The 20,484-nt window shown below is 38.5% G+C and overlaps 1 protein-coding gene across 1 annotated transcript in view; it reads left to right on the top strand.

The window, feature by feature from the left end:
- The window catches only part of emc8 (ER membrane protein complex subunit 8), a 40,881-nt gene extending 21,335 nt beyond the window's left edge, over window positions 1-19,546 (top strand). Inside the window, exons 2-5 of the mRNA XM_048168037.1 lie at window positions 14,561-14,637; window positions 14,722-14,791; window positions 14,877-14,971; window positions 18,716-19,546. Coding sequence (XP_048023994.1) covers window positions 14,561-14,637; window positions 14,722-14,791; window positions 14,877-14,971; window positions 18,716-18,875 — 402 coding nt within the window. The 3' untranslated portion in view covers window positions 18,876-19,546. The remainder of the gene's footprint in view (window positions 1-14,560; window positions 14,638-14,721; window positions 14,792-14,876; window positions 14,972-18,715) is intronic.
- The last annotated feature ends 938 nt before the right edge of the window (window positions 19,547-20,484 follow it).

The following is a 20,484-nucleotide window of genomic DNA, read 5'->3' as shown; positions in this document are numbered from 1 at the left end:
TTTATTTGCTCTATAAAACAATATGAAAGACATTACTTAAGGTATGCTCGTCAACATGGCCCACTGACAACATTGTAGAAAAAAAAGCACATACTGCACTTACAATAAAAAGTGCAATGTTTCTTTGTCTTTTACATGTTTACAAAGTGGTCAAAAGCAAATCTTGCAAACACTTAACAGTCTGTTAAGTACAGGTACAGAGTTTAGTACAGAACAAATTTTCTAATACAGTTCTCTTTAAATATTATCTTCTAATAAAATTCTAAAACATTTTTTTGGAAAAACAAGTATCTGTAACAGTAGCACTGAACAATTTGAGTTCTTAAAAGGCATAGATCTATTCAAACTCAACTCAATAATGGTTAACCATGAAAAAACATTACTGCATTAGGTGATTTTTTTTTTTTTTTTTTTTAGTGATTGGATTTTAGGTTTCAGTGTCTTGTGGCCAAGGGACAAAATCACTCTCTGTAGGAAATCAAATGTGCTCTTCAGTGCTGCTGGATACTCTAAGTTTAGAGCATAAATTAGCCCAAAGATCAGACACATTGCTTTGGAATATTTTCAAGGTTATCCACAACCACTGTACCTTCCAAAGAGATTGCCGTTGTTGTGGCATCAAGACGCAAGTAGGGCACAGTTGGAGAGTCCTTGGGAATCACTGTCATGATACCGATTGCCGTGAGGAACATGTCTTCATTGCCATCACATTCCTAAAAACAGGAATAGCATATAACAAAAAATTAGGTCAACGTAAGCCACAAAACTTATTTTAAAAGCACATACTTGCATTTAAATGTAAAACTAAATTAACAACACTGTATTATGTCTAAATGTAAAGGCCTTTTCAAACAGGACACATCAGTGGATGCATGGAGGAATGACATTCAAACCCCTGCAAGAAAAGAAATTAAATCAAACTGAAGGCCAGCTATAAAAACCTATTCTAAATCTGATAATTTTATATTTGAAAAGGTATCAAAATACATCATTGATTGAATTTTTAAAATCAATTAAATATCAGATTTTTTTATTCTATCTAACCTCCTTTCTGTCATTTTATATTTTTTTTCTTACCTCCTTACTGACTTCATTCATCTGTTGTGTCTTTCCGTTATTCTTCCTACCCGTCTAAATTTCCAACCTCCCGTCTATCGTCTTTTTGTTTCTCCAATTGTTTCTCTTTCATCTGTCTTTTTTCTTATGAGTTCTTAATTTATCTTTAACTTTCTTTTCTCTATCCCTTTCTTTGTTTCAGTGTCCTGACTGTTTTCCCCCTTCATAACTCTTCTTGCCAGATCTCAAAACAATTTGAAGAACAGTTTGCCTGTTAAAAAAGAATCACATCACAGAAAAAAAATTACTTACAAAGCATGTCTTTTAAAAATCGGTGGGGTCTTCTCCGAGGAGGAGTGGTAGGTCATGAAGAACGGCTGTTTGTCTCGCATTGACGTTGGATTTCTGCAAAGTTATGAACATTAATATTTATTAGCGCTCATGACACAAATAAAACACAGATCAGACAACAACAGCAAAAGCAACAATTGTTTTTACTATCAAAAATGAATTGATGTGTTTGAGGAACTTACATCATTGTCAATCTGGTGCAGAATCTCAAGTTTGGAGCCAATGTCTCCTCCTTTAGCCCTGAAGATATCAATGAATAGAGAAAACTCTATACGACGATCACATAGTCTCATATCGTCACTGTTAACGGCCGTAACTGGTAGACGATGTGAAGAAGCCAGAGTAAACCATGGGACTGTCAGGAGTTGATGGAGCAGCATGTAGAGGGTGTAGGTGAAGACGACTGGAATTATTTTAAATCAGTTTTGTTAAAGATAACTTTGTGATTTGTATTTTAGAAAATGTGTAATTTAATAAGTTGTGATAAAATCAGTCGTAAGAGTGTTTGTTGTTATCAGGAAGCTAGACACCTTTTACTGACCTTCATGTAGAGATAATGTTTCACCATTTAATTTTCATATGCAATAAACCAAGATAGAATTAATTTGCAAACTTGACTTATTTCATTTAAATCAGAATACGTAAGAGCTCACATTATATGGTTTTATTAAAAAGATACTGACAGCTAACATCTGGCCACATTGTAAAGATAAAAAAACCTCCATCACATATGATCATATTGTAAAGGTTCATAGAAATAATTTTAAGATAGATAACATTTGGTCATATTGTAAAGGTTCATAAAAATATCTACATACACTATTTACACTGATTAGTTAAAGCAAAACCACAGCACAGACAAACATACCTAAAATCAACATTCATCCTCTACATCAGAAATTATGTTGCTCAGAAGGGTAAAATGGGCAAATTCTCTAAATGATCAATTTTAGGGGTGAGGTTAATTTGAACTGTTGTAAGAAAGGATTTTGAAGATTTCAGTCATATGACCCATGTACATTAGCGATGCGCCTGGTGTTGGTGGTGTATTCTTCAGAGAGTTGCGTGCATCTCTTGGTGAATGCTGGAATGACAAGTTTCACCTTCCTTTGATATTTAACAGTATTTTGATCTGCCTGCATTGACAACATTGTATGCGAACTGAACTGAGCTGGATGATGACATCACTGTTTACTCCAGTGCTGATATAGATAAATTATCATCCTGATATGACCACCCTATAGATCACCCTGCAATAAATTACGACGCAGCTCCATCAGTCGTCAGGAGCTGATCCCAAGTGTGTAGCTGGAAGATGTTGGTGTATATACTGATAAGGTGCTCTGTGACTGAATGAATGGTGGTCGTTTCTCAGCAGAGTTGTGTGTAATGGCGCCGGCTCAACGCATTGCATTCTCATATCAGATGTAGGAGGCTTCAGATTGAGATGTGATTTTGAAGTGTAGTTGTGGTCAGAGACAGATGGATCCTCCTATTGTGTTTCTGCATCACAGTTCAGGGTATGTGGATGTGATCATCCTCACAGTTGATCACGCTCATTGATGCATCTGAGGAAATAATATAACCATACACATATTTTTACATTAGTAATTATTCATCATGAGAATTAATATAAGATTGCACCCATACTTTAACAGAACAGTGTGAGAGAGAGATGCATTAAAAACGAGACAGTATATACACAATCTCTAACTCTAGTGTTAATAGTTAGGTCAATATCAATATGAGAGATGTAGCTAGCTGGCCTGCTATCACCTGCAATCTCTATAAATTACAGGAATAATGTAAGTAACTTAAGCTATTATTAGACTATAATGTACCATAATCCTATCTTAAATATGCACCATTGTACTATCTTACATATGAAATATATAGGTGGCAATTGTAATAATGCAAGATTCGTTGTATTTTGTGAACTGCTCGTTACTGATCTTAACTGTATTCATAGAAGGGACTTCACAAATCTAACGTTTAGGCTAACATGTACATGGCTAGCTGAGTTAGCTTACCTGAATCTGACAACCTGTTCAGCATCCGCCGTGACTTCTTTACTGGAACATCGTAGCCGAGACATTTCTCGGGTTAAAGTATTCGTCAGTCAGCTTCCCGTCCATGAAATGGTACGAACACACATAAGGGCGCTTGGGTGGGCACTTCAAGTTTAGCGCCTTCAGCCATTGCCTCAGGTGCTCCTCGTCTTAAGGTGGTGGGTGTAAATAAAATGCACTGCAACACTCCAATCACTTCACATTGTATTCGTAACATCGTTGATGCCGTTTCAACTGTTCTCTCTTCTTAATCTAATTGTTATGACAGCCCCTAACTGAGCATATAATACTCATCTACCGTTACAGCTATAGGATTACCGCTAGCGACTACTATCTTAGGTCCCTCAACCGGAAATAAGATGACAAAACGAACGTAATGGCGCCACCCTTGTTGTCGCGGAAAATAAGGTGAATATGACATTCTTCTTTCAGACGAATACAATCAGAGTTATATTTAAAAAGTCCAGGCTAATCCAAGCATTATTATTATTGCCGTAATAGCTGCTCTGTTTTTGAAGTCCATAAAAAAATGCATCTGTCCGTCAAATAACGTGCTCAACGCGGCTCTGGGGTGTTAATAAAGGCCTTCTGAAGCGAATCGATGCGTTTGTGTAAGAAAAATATCCATATTTAAAACTTCATAAAGTTCCAGCCGTTCGCCTTCTGTGGAAAAGAGTTGAAAGTTCCTTTTCGCAATTCAAGATGCGTACATGACGTTATGACAAGCGCACCTGGTCGCGTTTGTCTTTCGATCGGCAGAGGCACTTTCAACACTTTTTCCCTAAATTGAATACGGAAGGCGGTCGGCCGAAGCTTTACTTGATAAAGTTTTAAATATGGATATTTTTCTTACACAAACGCATCGATTCGCTTCAGAAGGCCTTTATTGACACCCCAGAGCCACGAGGAGCACGTTATTTAACGGACAGATGCATTTTTTATAGACTTCAAAAACAGAGCAACTATTACTGTCATTATAATGCCATTATAATGCTTGGATTAGCCTGGACTTCTTTAATATAACTTTAATATAACTCAGATTGTATTTTTATGAAAGAAGAATGTCATATACACCTAGCTAATAAGCCACTGATCTCAAACGGTCTCATTCGACATAAAACTATCCTGCATCAGTGTGCCTTTTTGTCTTTTCCTCTTTGCACACAATGAGCAAATTAAAATCTATTTAATTTTTTAACATTGGTTTATAAATAGGCCATCATCATGAGCATACCTAGTTTTGCCGCCGCATCCAGAGCACGAGGCGAGCTTAAGTTTCTTCTTCGTCGACGTCGTCGTCTTCAAAATCCTGTGTACCGCAACATTGCGCAAATCCTGTGTACCGCAACAATGCGCATGTGCGGGCGCGGCTGCATTGCCTGTACAACACACTCAACATTCTTAAGTACTATGTACTAAATTTGCTTAGTTTAACTATTGCATCCACCTAAAAGTTCACACTACACAGCCTAATCAAGTTAAATCAACAAATTTTCCAAAATTAGTTAATTTTACAAGTTTTTCCTAAGTAGATTCAGCAATTACTTTTTACAGTGTGGATTACTTTTATTATGGATGGATGCTTTTTTTTTTTTTTTTTTTTTTTTTGCTTCAAAATGTGCCCCCCCCCCCATTCACAACCATTATAAAGCTCGGAGGAGCAATTTTAAGTACATCTCTGATTGTTTGTCTAAAAGAAGATAGTCATATACACCTAGGATGGCTTGAGGGTGAGTAAATCATGGGATCATTTTCATTTTTGGGAGAACTAACCCTTTAACATCTGACAGGAAACATCTGAGACATAATGCAGATAAGCAAACACTCTTTTTAAAAAAAAAAAAAAAAAAAAAAAAAAGAATCTTGCAGATATGCAGACATCAAATAGACATCTGTTGTACGTGTCAGTGGCGTGCAGTGGTGTTCTGAAATGAGAAGCAAAGTCCTTAGTTTTTTTTTTGTTGTTGTTGTTGTTTTTTATAAATTAAATGTAAATTTATGTCCCAGTTACACTTAATGTTGTCACATTTTCCTGGTTAAACATTACATTACTTCAGAAAGAAAGAAAGGAAGAAAGAAAAAAAGAAAGAAACCAAATACAATTATTACAAAATACAAAAATGAATTTTGTATTTTTACATTAACAATGTTATTAATGTTCTATTGATTTAAAACCAAGTGTAAATCTTATCAAGTCAGTTTTTTTTTTTTTTTTTTTTTTACATTTTATTCCAAAAAAATAACTAAAGGCAGTTCCCTTTCGATACTTCACTCGTACTGCGTATGGGGAAAGGTCTCCTTTTTCCCCGTTACTGAAGTCTGCATCGTCATTGGTTCACTCATAGACAAGTTGTTGAACCAATGACGGCGCGGCATAGCTGCGTGGCCTATGGCGACAGAGCGCGCAAATATTCCCGCCGAAATGGGCGGGGTTTAGGGCTATATAAGCGGGCGTTTCGCCATAGGATTTCAGTTCTCTCTCCTTCAGCGACGACTTCACATCGCTCCTCGCTGATCTCCGGCTGAAGCCTTCGCCACCTGGAAGAAGCTCGCCTGGAAAGAAGCTCTCACCGCCGTCGAAGAGGCTCCCGCAGCGGACTGCTGAGCTCGCCGACGAAGAAGCGCCGGCGCCCTCGTCGACTGCCGCCTCGAGCGCCGTCTCGAGCCGCCCGCTTCCGGCCGCCTGCCAGCCCATCTCCTACCACCATCTGGCGCGCATGAAAGAGCGATTTTCCCGCAGTTTATTGCCGCTCAAAAAGAGCTTTCCAACAGCGGTTTTCACCGCTCTAGCGGCCCTCGCCGCTCTAAAAGAGCCCCTCAAACGCCGTTTTCACGGCGGCTGCGTTGTTACAAATGCCGCACCACTCGTGTGGCACATGCAGAGCCCCGCCGGGACCTCGTGTTCTCACTGTTAGAACATGAGTCTCGCCTCTCTACGCTCGCGGATCGCCTTCTTCAGTGACGGCGATCTCGCCGCTCGCGCCCTCCCGTCTTCTTCCTCCCGTGAGCCGGCTAGGAAGAGACAGCGGGGCAGAGCGGCCCAGCGCACGGAGTTGGGTAACGTCATGCCGGCTTTCCCGCGTGCCTCACCCTCTCCCCCAAGAGAGCAGTCCCCCGTCCTGTTCTCCCACCCTGAGCTGTGTCCCTCGGCAGATGCGAGCGACCTCATCTCTTTTGGCGGTTCTGACGCCTACGTACTACACATTATTCAGCTCTCACCTCTGTGGATGGCTCTGAAGAGAAGGGTTACGAGCATCTACCGCCCCTGGACGAAGCAGTGGCGGCTCACCTCTGTCCCCCCACGGCTGTGGGTTGGAAAACTAAGAGGGCCCTTCCATCCAAGCCCTGCAGGACCACTTCTGCTCTGGCTGGCAGAGCATATACGTCCGCGGGCCAGGCTGCCTCAGCGCTGCACACAATGGCTATTCTCCAGGTGTTTCAAGCGAAACTCCTCCGTTCTCTGGATGAGTCCGGCGTCGATGCACCTGCCTTCCATGACCTTTGCAGCGCCACTGACTTAGCCCTGCGTGGCACAAAGGCCACAGCTCAGGCCATTGGACGATCCATGGCCAGCCTGGTCGTGCTTGAGCGCCATTTGTGGCTCAACCTGACCGAGATTAAGGAGATGGACAAGACGGCCTTTTTGGATGCCCCGGTCTCTCCTTCTGGTCTCTTCGGGCCAGCAGTAGAGGGCTTTACGGAGCATTTTACTGCAGCACAAAAGTCGTCCCAGGCTATGCGACACTTCCTGCCTAAACGCTCTAGCTCCACGTCTGCTTCCAGCCGCCCCAAGTCTGCGTCGGCTAGGCAGAACAAACCTGCCCCCTCTACCTCTCAGGCAGCACCACCCAAGGAACAGCACCATCGTAAGCGCTCCTCCTTCCCGAGGCAACGTCAGGGACCCCGGCCTGAGATTACGCTTTTTCAGGAAGGAAGAGGATGGGGCAAAGTCTCGCCACGGCCGGACCACCCCAAAAGCTCTTTCGTTCCACCCCCCCTCTGCCTCGTTCAGCTCCGGGTGTGGGAGATATGTTCAGTGTTGTGCTAACTGGGCCCAATGCTGCGTCCATGCAAAACGCCATTCTTATGGCGAACACACTATGAATATTCTACCTTCTGTAAGAAAGAGCGCAGTTCCTCTTCCACTCTCTCCGGTGCACCCGATACCATTCAGCCCCTTGTCAAGCGGGCCGAGGCCTGGCGGGCCATCCCCGGAGTGTCAAGCTGGGTTCTGGGAACCATAAGTCGAGGCTACTCGCTTCAGTTTGCCCGAAGGCCCCCGCGCTTCAGCGGGGTGCTTCAGACTTCAGTCAATACGGACAACGTTCATGTCCTCCGAGCCGAAGTCACGTCTCTTCTGAGAAAAGGAGCTATAGAAATAGTCTCCCCCTCAGAGAGCAATTCGGGGTTCTACAGCCGTTATTTTCTAGTTCCCAAAAAAGATGGCGGTCTCAGACCCATCTTAGATCTCAGGCTCTTGAACCTCTCCCTCATGAGACAGTTCAAGATGCTAACGCTGAAGCAGATCCTCACGCAGGTTTGCCCCGGGGACTGGTTCTGCTCGCTGGACCTGAAAGATGCATACTTTCACATCCAGATAACGTCTGGATCTGTGCACAGCTGAATCATCAGACTAGGTAAGCAAGCAAGAACAATGGTGAAAAATGGCAGATGGAGCAATAATATCTGACATGATCCATGATAACATGATATTTTTAGTGATATTTGTAAATTGTCTTTCAAAATGTTTTGTTAGCATGTTGCTAATGTACTGTTAAATGTGGTTAAAGTTACCATCGTTTATTACTGTATTCGCGGAGACAAGAGCCGTCACTATTTTCAGTTTTAAACACTTGCAGTCTGTATAATGCATAAACACAACTTCATTCTTTATAAATCTCTGTGTGTAATGTTAGCTTTAGCCACGGAGCACCATCAAACTCATTCAGAATCAAATGTAGTGAAACATCCAAATACATCCAAACATCCAAATAAATACTATACTCATATGATCCGATCCATGTATGCAGCATGCATGACGAATATCTTGTAAAGATCCATTTGAGGGTTATATTACCTGTGTGATCTTTGTTTATGCACTGTATATAGAGTCGAGAGCTCGGGGGGGCAGGGAGTGTGAGATTTAAAGGGGCCGCGCGCTGAATCGGTGCATAGTTAATGATGCCCCAAAATAGGCAGTTAAAAAAATGTAAAAAATCTATGGGGTATTTTGAGCTGAAACTTCAGACACATTCAGTGGACGCCTTAGACTTATATTACATCTTGTGAAAGAATGTTCTAGGGCACCTTTAAGGCCCTGTATAGTTCAGTCCCATAGATATGGGGATTTTCAAAAGCAGCTCCATGTTCAAATTGTTGAAATTTACCAATTTTCAATGGTCAAGAACCAAATGTAGTTAACTTTTTAAACAGCTGATAGTTATTATTTAAATAAGATTGTCTGAAGAACAAATAACACAAACAAGAAAAGTATCTTGTTTCCCTCTATCAAAACATTTGAATACAACATGCCTTTCTGAGAGCAAAAAACAAACATTTTCCAAAGTTTACATGTCTTTAATTCAAGAAGTGTTAAAGAGATCTTAATGCCATTTTTAGATTCTTGTTCTTATGAAACTTTTCTTTTGGAATCTTCATTTTTAAGGCCCTATATGGTTCTCATAGATATAGGGATGTTGTTGCAGTAACGTGTAGTTATTGTACTGCATATTTGAACTCTTGGTAGCTTCAGAAGCTGTTAAAATGAACAAAATAAACTGATTCAAATATAGATTCTTATAAATACACTTTTGAGAGCAAGTTGATGTGCTTCAACCATTTTTAGTGGATTTTTGGTACTCAGAGTTGTTTTATACAATTTTTTGATGGAGAGAAACGAGATACATTTCTAGTTTAAACATGACTTATTCTTCAGACATTCCTTTATTAAGTGCAATAGGTATCAGCTGTGTGCAAAGTGAACCACATTTTGGTCACTTAAAATGGGTAAAATTCAACAGTTTGAACATGGAGCTATTTTGAGATTCCCATATCTCTAGAAATGAACTATAAAGGGCCTTGAAAATTAAGATTTCAAAAGGAAAGTTTATTAAGAATGACAATCTAGAAGGATATTAAGATATCTTGATTACTTTTAGAGTTACAGGCATGCAAACTTTGGAAAATGAATATTTATGACACTCCGGTATGTTCTGTGCAATTGAGTTGATAGAAAAACATGATACATTTCTAGTTTCAACATTATTTATTCTTCAGATATTCCTCTTTTAAAATAAAGTATCAGTTGTATTGAAAGTAACCCACATTTAGTTTTTCGACCACTGAAAGTGTGTGCAATTTACCAGTTTACTCAAGGAGCCACATTGAGATCCCCATATCTCTGGCATTGAACCATCAAGGGCCTTCAAAATGAAGATACCAAAAAGAAAGTTGACTAAGAACTAGAATCTAAAAGGATGTTAAGAATAAATGTAATACTTCCTGAGTTACAGGCATGCAAACTAAAAAAATGCAAGAAGTGCTTTTTGCCAAATTTGAACTCTTACAGTCGGCATATAATGAAGCAAAGATGGCTAAAGTCAACAGATTTTACTAATAGACCTACTAATCTCTGTGTAAAAATAAATTAATGCTGCTGCCATCTTTCTAAAATCATTTTTACACCCCCTGAAATTTGGCTCCAAATCTCAGGTGAAAATTGTAATTTTGACCCCCTCTACAAAATAGTAGATTACTTGGTAAATATACATCTGTGACATAATAGTTTGGCTTTCATCACTATTTATGTTTGTCTTTGTACAGAAAAATATTAACAAAATGAGAAATTTGAGCTGGAGAAGTTTCCGAAAAGTTCCCACTAAACACAGTGCATGCTTGCAAAAAAAAGTGGTGTCAGTCCCGCCGAATGTGACTCACAATCTTTGATTCCCCTCCGTGGGGATGTGAATATTTACAATGATAACAATAAAACTTCAGTTACATTTTAAATGTTTCCAACTAAAAAATAAATTGACTTCTTTCAGCTGAATCAACGGCTTTCAGCTTGAACACATTATTATTTGGACATTTCTACCATGTTACATTGTGAATGTAATTCTGCAAAACTACAGTGAAAACATAAAATTATCGTGTGACATAATAAAATGGCTTCCCTTTTCTGCAAACAATGCCATGAAGTGAATATGAATATTGAATTTTAATATTTAAAAAAACAGAACAAAAGGTGGAGGTATCCGTATCAATTTTCAGTATTAGTAGAAGAGGGTGATCCTCTTAAGATGGAGGCACCACCTGTGTGACTTAGCTTCACATTCTCTATAAAAATGTGAAAAATGTGTCTATCGTTGCGCTCACGTCTTTTGCAGCATCTCGCGCATGACACCTTGTTCTATGTGGCGCTCAAGGTAAAAGTTCAACTTTTTTTTTAAAAACGCATCTCTAGACTTGTGTCATGTTTTTAACCGCAAAAATGCGTTCTGTGTGAATGTACCCTACTCTGTTTTGCCACAACGATAGTTTGACAGGGCTTGCAAATTACTGGCTCTATGATCTCTCCCTGTATCCATAATATTACCTAACCATGGATGTTGTTTTTTTTTTTTTTTTTTTTCTTATCCTGCCCTGAATTCACCTTCCCTGTTTCTTTGATTTCTTCCATGTCGTAACGGTAAACCCATACCCACTGTTCTGTTTTTGCGCTAGATTTAGGCATGCTGCATTCAGATTACACACTTTGGGGGTTTGGTGTATTAAAAAAAAAAAACACTTTCTGCTCAGAGTTCAGAGAATCTTTATTGCATAGTCTTTATCTTTATCAGCAATGATAGAAATTTTTCTTGGGTTAAAAGGCTCTCATACAATACAACGTAATATATACATACAATCCACAACGCACAGTTAATTTTAAAACAAACATTTTAGGATTAAAAAAAAACAACCCACATAATCACTTAACCTTGCGATTTAGAAATTGCGGATGCTTGCATTGAGAATCATTACAATTTCAGTCCACTGCACATTAATTGCAGTAGTCTCTTTGTCGTGTCCAGTGAAGACAGACTTGAGCTATCATGTCCACTGTAGACATGGTGTTAAAGTTGATCATATTTTCTACCTCGAAGCAGTTTAACTGAGGAGTTAATTAAAAGTCATGGCATTATACATAACATGTGATTGTACATAATAGCATTGAATCACTGAGATGCCCCTCAGTCATCGCAATGCACAGGGTGTGATCTGTAGACATCAGACAGCAACATCACTGAGCCAGATCTGGATTTTGCAGTATCCCGTGGGCAAAAAAGTCTAATATTAGCATAGATGCTATTAAATTCATTTAAAGCAGAGTTGTGTGAAATGAGAGGTTTTCAGTTCCAGTCGAACACATCAATGTTGGTCCTTAGTCCTCCATTTGTTGATTTTTGATGTTCTAAGAACTACCAACAGACCAGAATTATGGAGCTATAATGAACATGATAGATTTCATCAAAGTTCATCAAAGTTGTCCTAAGAAGGTTTTAGGACAACTTTGATGAAAGGTTTTGATCCACTTCAAATGTTGACTACTGTAATATGCAGGTGTACATTCGTGTGCAGTGTGCATTTCGAAACTGAGGATGCTATGGCCTACATCTCATATCTTCAACCTGCTGAAATGTTCCTATAAATATATTTCCCTTCCAAATGTGCATTCTGAATAAATAAATTTGTTTCCCATGCATTCATATGTAGCATTTTATATCATAATACTGTATTGTAATAAATGGCAATTTCATGTTTTGTTTAATTATAGCGCCACCAAGAGGCACAATCCCACCATTTTTTTTTAATGTGTCCTCAGGGTTCTTTTTGGAATTATAGGCATTTATATGTATGAGATCATAAAAAATGACCCATGGACGACTTTGTTTTTTTTTTTTTTTTTTTTTTTTTTTTTGCCACTTCCTATCAATTTTGACATTTGGGCTTTGACATGTAGTTAACTAGCTTAGGTTCCGTGTTTCCTTCGCTGGTTTCATCTCGATCGGACTAACGGTTTTGAAGATATTCGCAATCGTTTAAGCTCTAAATCACCACGCCGCACAAACCGTAAGTCGAAACCTAGCAAGTTTGGTATCGTTGGACTCAGCAAGGATTCAGGAATCTAAGGATATTACATATAAGTCAACCAGATCAAAAGTTATAAGCATATGGGGAAAAAAATTCTCCACTAGGTGGCGCTGGTCCAAAACTTCTTAGGCTCCTTCAGGACATTGTGCTGATGACCCATACCGAGTTTCATAACGATATGCTAATGCATTCGTAAAATACAGCATTTTAGCACAAAATTCAAAATGGCCGATGGCCAATCTGGGAAAATTGGATATCATTCGACTCGGCATGATGCTCCGACTCTAACAAGAAAAATATATGATTTTGGACAAACCCATCAGAAGTTATAAGCAAAAATAGCCACTTTTTCATATCTCCGGAAGAGTAGGTAGCGCTGCGCCGAAACGCTGCAGATTGCCTCAGGTCATACTTGTGATGACGTGCCAAGTTTGGTCTGAATACGATAAAGTGTTGCGGAGATACAGCATTATGTCTATTTTCACAAGCGCTACATAAAATTCGCTCATGTGTTTTTCAAAAACGATTTGAGAAATAAACTTGAATTCCATAACTTTTTGTCGGCATGGTCTGAAGATGATCTGGTTCAAGTTTCGTGAAAATCTGAGTAACAGCCTAGGAGGAGTTCGAAAGAGTAGGTTTTTCAGAAAATTCAAAATGGCGGAAAAATTTTCATGACGGAAAATGACGTCATAGGGTGCAATCGATTCTAACCCATACGGTTCAAAAGTTATTAACATAAACATGAGTGCAACTTTGGACAGCTGGTGGCACTAGAAGGATTGAGTTAGAGACTCCAAATTTGCTATGGACACAGTTCAGACTGTCCTCTAACTGTGTGCCAAATTTCACAACTTTCCTGCAAGCGGTTCTATGGGCTGCCATAGACTCGAGCGGAAGAAGAATTAAAAACAACGCCAACAGATACAATAGGTGCCTACGCACCTTCGGTGCTTGGCTCCTAATAATCACGTATGTTTATGAGCCACAGCTCATAAACACAGCCTGTACACAGTAATCATCCGAATATCTCTTCTCCTGTCTCTGAAAATGTCCAGACTGAAATCATCATGCTGATGCTCATTTTAAGAGGTGTTTAGTCAACTAGGTGGTTTCAGCACATTGAAAATATACATAACCAGAAGAATCGATACACTGCTTCAACGAGCACTTCCGGTAACCAATTCCGCTGTGATAAAGGCCTATAAGGCACTACTGTAATCTAATCCTGAGGTCATGAATGCATGAATATGTTTTTCAGCATCAGAGATGGACCGCATATGTTTTAGTTTAGCAACATTTGGAAAGGCTGTTCTGCAAACATTTATAGATGTATACAAGCCTTGCCTTATTCACATGAGTGCAAAGGCAAAAATGCAAATGCAAAGTGCAAATGGCAAAAATGACCTTGTCGCGGTATGGGTGGTTGTGCACGTTGAGTGTGCGAGACCCCATTCCGCGTGGTGGTATGCATGGCATTTTTTTTTTTTTTTTACTTTACGTCCATCTCTGCTTACAAAGATGCACAAGTTCGAGGCGACTCTTGCCGAGCAGGTACGGCACCCAGTTCTAAATTAACTTTTAAAAAATGAGCCTACAATAGAATAAATAAGTCCTTTTAATGAACCAAAGGTCAACGTTTAATAATGTTCATGAAGTTAAATGAAAATGTTTAAAAAAAATTAAATTATGAGATTGTTTAATTTAGTTTTGTACATTATCATGTTTTACTGGGTTTTACACACAGGCTCCCACCATCTTTATCGGCAAAACTACCATATTCCTACCTTTTGATTTTACTTGGGATGATGATTTTACTGGGGAACAGCATATTTGTCAGCCCACCAGCTAGTTCAACATAAACAACTACTCTTTATAGCAGGGCAAGAGGACTGTTCCTGTAATTACTCAGATGAACTTAATACTTAAAAGATCTAATGTCTGTCTTTCTTCAGATTGATACATGGTGCAAAGAGAACAAGTATGTCATTGCTGGCTATTATCAAGCAAATGAGCGTATAAAGGAAGCCAGGTAAAATGTGGGTTTCTTCATGTGCTTTGCATGATTGTCTCTATCTGTGATGGTGTGATCTTTACTGTGTCTGAACTGTTTTAGACCAAACCAGGTCGCTGAGAAGGTCGCTGCCAGAATCTCAGAAAACTTCAGCGAGGCTGCAATGATCATGGTAATTTTATACATTACATATGACAACCATGTCAGATAACTAGATAAATAAAATGCAGTAAAACTGCATTGTTTGTCACCATTAGTTGGACAACAGCAGATTCACCATGGAGTGTTTTGTACCTGTTCTCTTCATCTATGATCACCATGACAACAAGTGGAAGTGCAGAGAGCCAAGCACGTGAGTACAAAAGTTAAAAGTTAAAAAAAAAAAGTTAACAAATTCAGCTATTACTCTCTATGTAGAATACATGTTATCTAGTTATATCTAGTTATTTCTTAGGGTTCCTAGTAATTCTTGACAATTAAAAGTGTTACATAGCCCACTGAATCATTCTCAGAATTAATGCTGACAACAATGGCACCACTTGGGAGAGAATTGTCAAAAGACTTATTTCTTTGCAATCAGGCCTTCACTTTAAAGGTGCAGTAAACCATTTTTGTGAAACACTGTTGATATTTGAAATCAACACAAACAGACACACCCTCGGTCTGCCTTAATTGCTCTGCCGCCAAGATGCACAAACATGCAATGCAAGAGTGAATGTCTCTTTACCATAGCTGAAGTGAAGCAAAATAATGCTTCACGAAAAATAAAATTAAGAAAGTTTTTCAGGTTGAGTAGGTTTTTATTCAGATAAGAAATACTATAGAAATTAAAGTAACCAAATGTAAAGTAACACTGTATAGTCTTTATTGTAAAAAATAAATGCAGATTAATGCTTGCAATTAAAGTAAAAAAACATATTCAGTCAAGAGCAGAAAGTGATGTTCTTTGCCTTTTTGTTCTTTGATTAACATGACAGACAGCAGCAGGAATATTGGACTGCTGTCCCTTTTTAAGAGTTTATGCACAGACCAATATATTGTTAAACAACATGCATTCTCTTTCTCAACTATTTAACGTTCCAAAACTGACTAACGCATTCAACCGGATTATTGTAAACACTAATGTGGTTGAATGCATTTGAACGGCCACAAAAGATCGCCTACTCTCCGCCTACTGATCTAACACGTAAACAAGACATTGCTGTTTTTGAAGCAGTTAAACATACAGAATCGCTTTTTGTATAGACAAAACTGTGTGGCGCTAGGTCTAACCAATCATTTCCTAGTTATAACACAAAATAAACATTAATGAACATCAGAAGGTATGTTGGATGAACCGTACAACTTACTGAAATGTAAGCTATTCAGTGTTCACAGCTCATTATGCAGCACCATAAGTGATAGTAGCTTCAGGCCAGAAATTTCAGAACAAAAGTTAGGATGGAGATTATAGCATCATTGAGATATAGGGTTAGTGGAGGGGTTAGGTTAGGCATTTGTTATGGTGGAGTTTATGGGTTGTACTGAAGTTAGGCTTAGTGCTGGGGGCAGGTCAGGGTATCGTCAGCTCTGCCCTAACTTTCCGGTCTGAGACTGCTGGCCTGGCGCTGCTGGCCTGAAACTGTTCCCACTTATGGCAGTATGAGTGCTATGGATATTGGTCTAGAGAGGAGCTTATTGCTAAATATATGCACTATTACATATTAGGTTTTCGGCTAAATTAAAACTTTTTTTAATTTCTGTTTCTATAAAGTAATCATTTCGGTACATCACTAATTTATAGTCCAGTGATCCTTCTCTTGCCTGTCACTATGACTGTACTAAAGTACCAGTGGGTGGTGCCAAAGAGGCAATGATGAAGTAGTAGACAGTGTTTTATGCTGATGTATTCATCTCCATGTAGTAGAGGAGATTTTTTTTTTTTTTTTTTTTTTTTTTTTTTTTTTTTCTAAATGATCTCTTACATACCATATTTCCAATCCAGGAAAATTGATTTCTTAATTCATGACCCATTTTAAAAAGGAAAGAGGAAAAGGCAGATTCAAGCCATTTAATTCATGTTGTAATTATTTTGCGATTTTTTTTTTTTTTTTTTTTTTTTTTTTTTTTTTTTTCATTTTTGAGGACAGTGTGTTGATTGTCTTACACTGCACTACTATAAAATGTATTATTTAGGTGAGCACTGTAGCCTCATAACTCAAAACACTGCTTAATTTATGTATAACAAAATTGATTAAAGGGATACTCAACCCAAAATTGTCACCCAAAGTCATCCTAAATATAAGAGTTTGTTTTCTTCAGATGAACAATGATTTTTAGAAAAAGAATCCATATCTGTAAGTTCAAGTGAGTGGGTGCCTAAATGTTGACGCACAACACAACCATCGAGAGAGAGGTCAACACCAATAATGCTTCACATAATACCCACCACACATATACACTCCCCTCCAAAAGTATGCAGTATGCAGTTTATTTTTGCTGTAGACTGAAAACATTTGGGTTTAATATCAATAGATGAAAATGAGTCAAGAAATCATCATTTCAGCTTTTATTTCCAGTTATTTACATCTGGATCTGATACACAACTTAGAATATACAGTAGCACCTTTTGTTTGAACCCACCCATTGCTCATGTGACCAAAGGTATTGGAACATGTGACTGACAGAGGTGTGTTTTGTTGCCCTAGTGTGTCCTATTGCATTGATTATTCAAACAATAAATAGCATTGAATGTCTGTACTCAGTTTCAATTTTGGGTTTCTCACAGTGGCGGTAATGTCATGGCTTGCATGGCTGCGTCTGGGATGGGCTCATTAATATTCATTGATGATGTAGCACATGATGGCAGCAACAAAATGAACACAGAAGTGTACAGAAACATGCAACCAAACTGACACAGTGAAAACAACAAAGGAGTTCATCAGGAGCAAGAAGTGGAAGTTTTTAGACTGGCCAAGTCAATCTCCAGACTCCAGACAAACCCTATAGAGCATGCATTTTACCTGCTAAAGAAGAGACTGAAGGGAATAACCCCCCAAAACAAACAACAACTGAAAGAGGTTGCGGTGAAAGCCTGGAAAAGCATCACAAAAGAAGAATGCTAAAGTTTGGTGATGTTAATGGGTCATCGGCTTGATGCAGTTATTGCAACTAAATATTAAGCCTCATTCACTTTAATCTATTTTAAGTCAATCTGTTCCAATACTTTTGGTCACATGAGCAATGGGTGGGTTCACACAAAATGTGCTATCTTCTAAGTTATGTATCGCATCCAGATGTAAATACCTGGAAATGCAAGCTGAAATTTTGATCTCTTGTCTCATATTCATCTTTTGATGTCAAACCCAAATGTTTTCAGTCTACAGCAAAAAATAAAGGAATTGGCCTCACTGTTCCAATACATTTGGAGGGGAGTGTACATGCATTAATAAAGTTCATTACTTGACATACTATATAATACGCTCCTATTAGAATTACACCATGGGTTGTGACATATGTATCAATGGAGGTCTCGTGTTATTGTCACATCATGAGACTATTCATAGTTGTGTTTTTTTTTTTTTTTTTTTTTTTTTTTTTTTGTCATATAACTGGCACAGAGACCTGGAGAGAAAAACCTCCATAGAACGGCAGCATAGGCCTGTCAGATTTTCATGTTTGAAGCCACAAATGTTTAGATCACCAGTAACACTTTATAATAAGGTTCATTAGTTAACATTAGTTAACTACATAACTAATAATGAACTGCACTTATACAGCATTTATTAACCTTTGTTAATGTTAATTTCAACATTTACTAATACATTATTAAAAAGTTGTTAACATTAGTTAATGAACTGTGAACTGACATGAACAAACAATGAACAACTGTATTTTCATTAACTAACGTTAATGAAGATTAGTAAATACAGTTACAAATGTATTGCTCATGGTTAGTTCATGTTAGTTAATACATTAACTAATGCTTAACTAATGAACCTTATTGTAAAGTGTTACCAGATCATCATTCAAAAAAAATAAAAATGTGTTTAAAATGCAAGGTTGTGATCCATATACAGCATCTATAATGTTTTATCTAACTTTCTTTAAATTGCAGTGACTGCTTTGAGGATTGGCTAGAGGCGCAAAAGATCACATCGGCTCTTCTGGAAAACAAATCATACGAGAGTCTTGTAGACTTTGACAACCATCTGGATGACCTACGAAATGACTGGACCAACCCTGAGATCAATAAATCTGTCTTGCATCTATGCTGAAGCCATCCAGAGGTCCTGTCCACCTAACCAAACCATTGATGCTTAAATGGGATGCATGTCTGATCTGTATTCAGTACTGTTAGTGACATGGCCTCTCTCACTGAGCAGAAGGATTTACAAAAGCCTAAATGGAACATCCCAAGTGCTGCATCCTCATGTTTGAAAACACTGAGGTGACTCTAAGAGTCCATTGTCACATGTTTTTTACTTGTTTTCATCCAGTAGTTTGTATAATGTAAGATTCATGTGGATGCTACAAGAGAAGTCCATTACATTTAACTTTTAACTAATTAAATAAGGTAATTTTGTTCCCCTGTTTTGGTAAGAAGCTTTAGTTTAAGTTACTGTTGTTGTTGTTGTTGTTGTTTGTTTTTATTAACTACTTAAACTGCTCAAATGAAAATGTTTTACTTAAGTGTAGAAATTAATATATTCCCCCAGAGATTCCTTTTATGTTACAATAATAATTTGATAATGGTGAAAGAATAAATATTTTTGGCTCTGAATTTGCAGTACACAAAAGGAATAGACTTTAGGTATGAGGTATTGATGACTTAACATTATATAAAAATCTTTGAATGTCATTGCTGCTTGTTTTGAGGATAGCACATTAAATTTTTTTATGCAAAACATTTTATGGTTGAAAATAAAGAAAAAAACATATTACTACACTTTGTAATTGAGTAATGTTAACTGTCCATCAGGTAACACAGTGGATTTCAATCCTGGTCCTGAGCACCTGCTCTGCACATTTTGTATATCTCCCTTATTTAACATACTGGATTCAGATCATCAGCTACTTAGGAAAAAGCCAGACAGAAAATGTGCAGAGTGGTGGGTTCCCAGGAGCAGGATTGAAAACCACTGATCTAGACCAGTATTTCTCAAACCTGTCCTGGGGACCCCCCATCACTGCACATTTTGTATGTCTCCCTCATTTAACACACATGATTCAACTTATCAGCTCATTAGTAGAGACTGCAAGACTTTTGCCCTGTCCAAATATCCACACTTGTGGTCTTGGCCACTCGAGAGCACGTGCACGCAACAGGAATTAAGTGCGAAAGACTGTCCCGTGTCTTAAAAATGCCCAAGTGCAGTGCCCTTGCACACTAAACCCACACTTCTTGAATACTGCTTTGGAGCAGTATCTGAGGCTAAGCGTATCCCATCATGCATTACGTTCGGGAACTTGCATGCTGCAAAATCACGAGATGTCAAGGAAATCATTTATTGGCGACTATCTTGGACCATAAAATTTCGCCGCCGAGAGGCTGAGTAGGGGAAATTTACTTTTTTGACGCGCTTGTAATGATCATGAATCCAAGGACTTCATTTCTAAATGTATTTGCACAAGAAATAAACAAGATCGTGCATCCAACACATACATCTAAAAGTCATGATGAACTCCATTGAAGGCTTTAGCGGTCAGCAAAAATAAGCCTTCCCCCCCCGTCACCCCCTCTCTCTCAATGCATAAAACACACAGGTGAACACAGGATATACTTTTTACTACTTCCGCCCCCACCAGGTGCAGTAATCACCATAAGTGGCCAAAAAAAGTGTTTAAAATAATTGAACTATACCTGGCTCCTACATTCCGGCCCCT

Source organism: Megalobrama amblycephala, linkage group LG19 (genome assembly GCF_018812025.1).
Source record: "Megalobrama amblycephala isolate DHTTF-2021 linkage group LG19, ASM1881202v1, whole genome shotgun sequence".
Taxonomy (NCBI): Eukaryota; Metazoa; Chordata; class Actinopteri; order Cypriniformes; family Xenocyprididae; genus Megalobrama; species Megalobrama amblycephala.
Note: the sequence above shows the minus strand (reverse complement) of the source record. Positions and strands in the feature narration are given on the sequence as shown.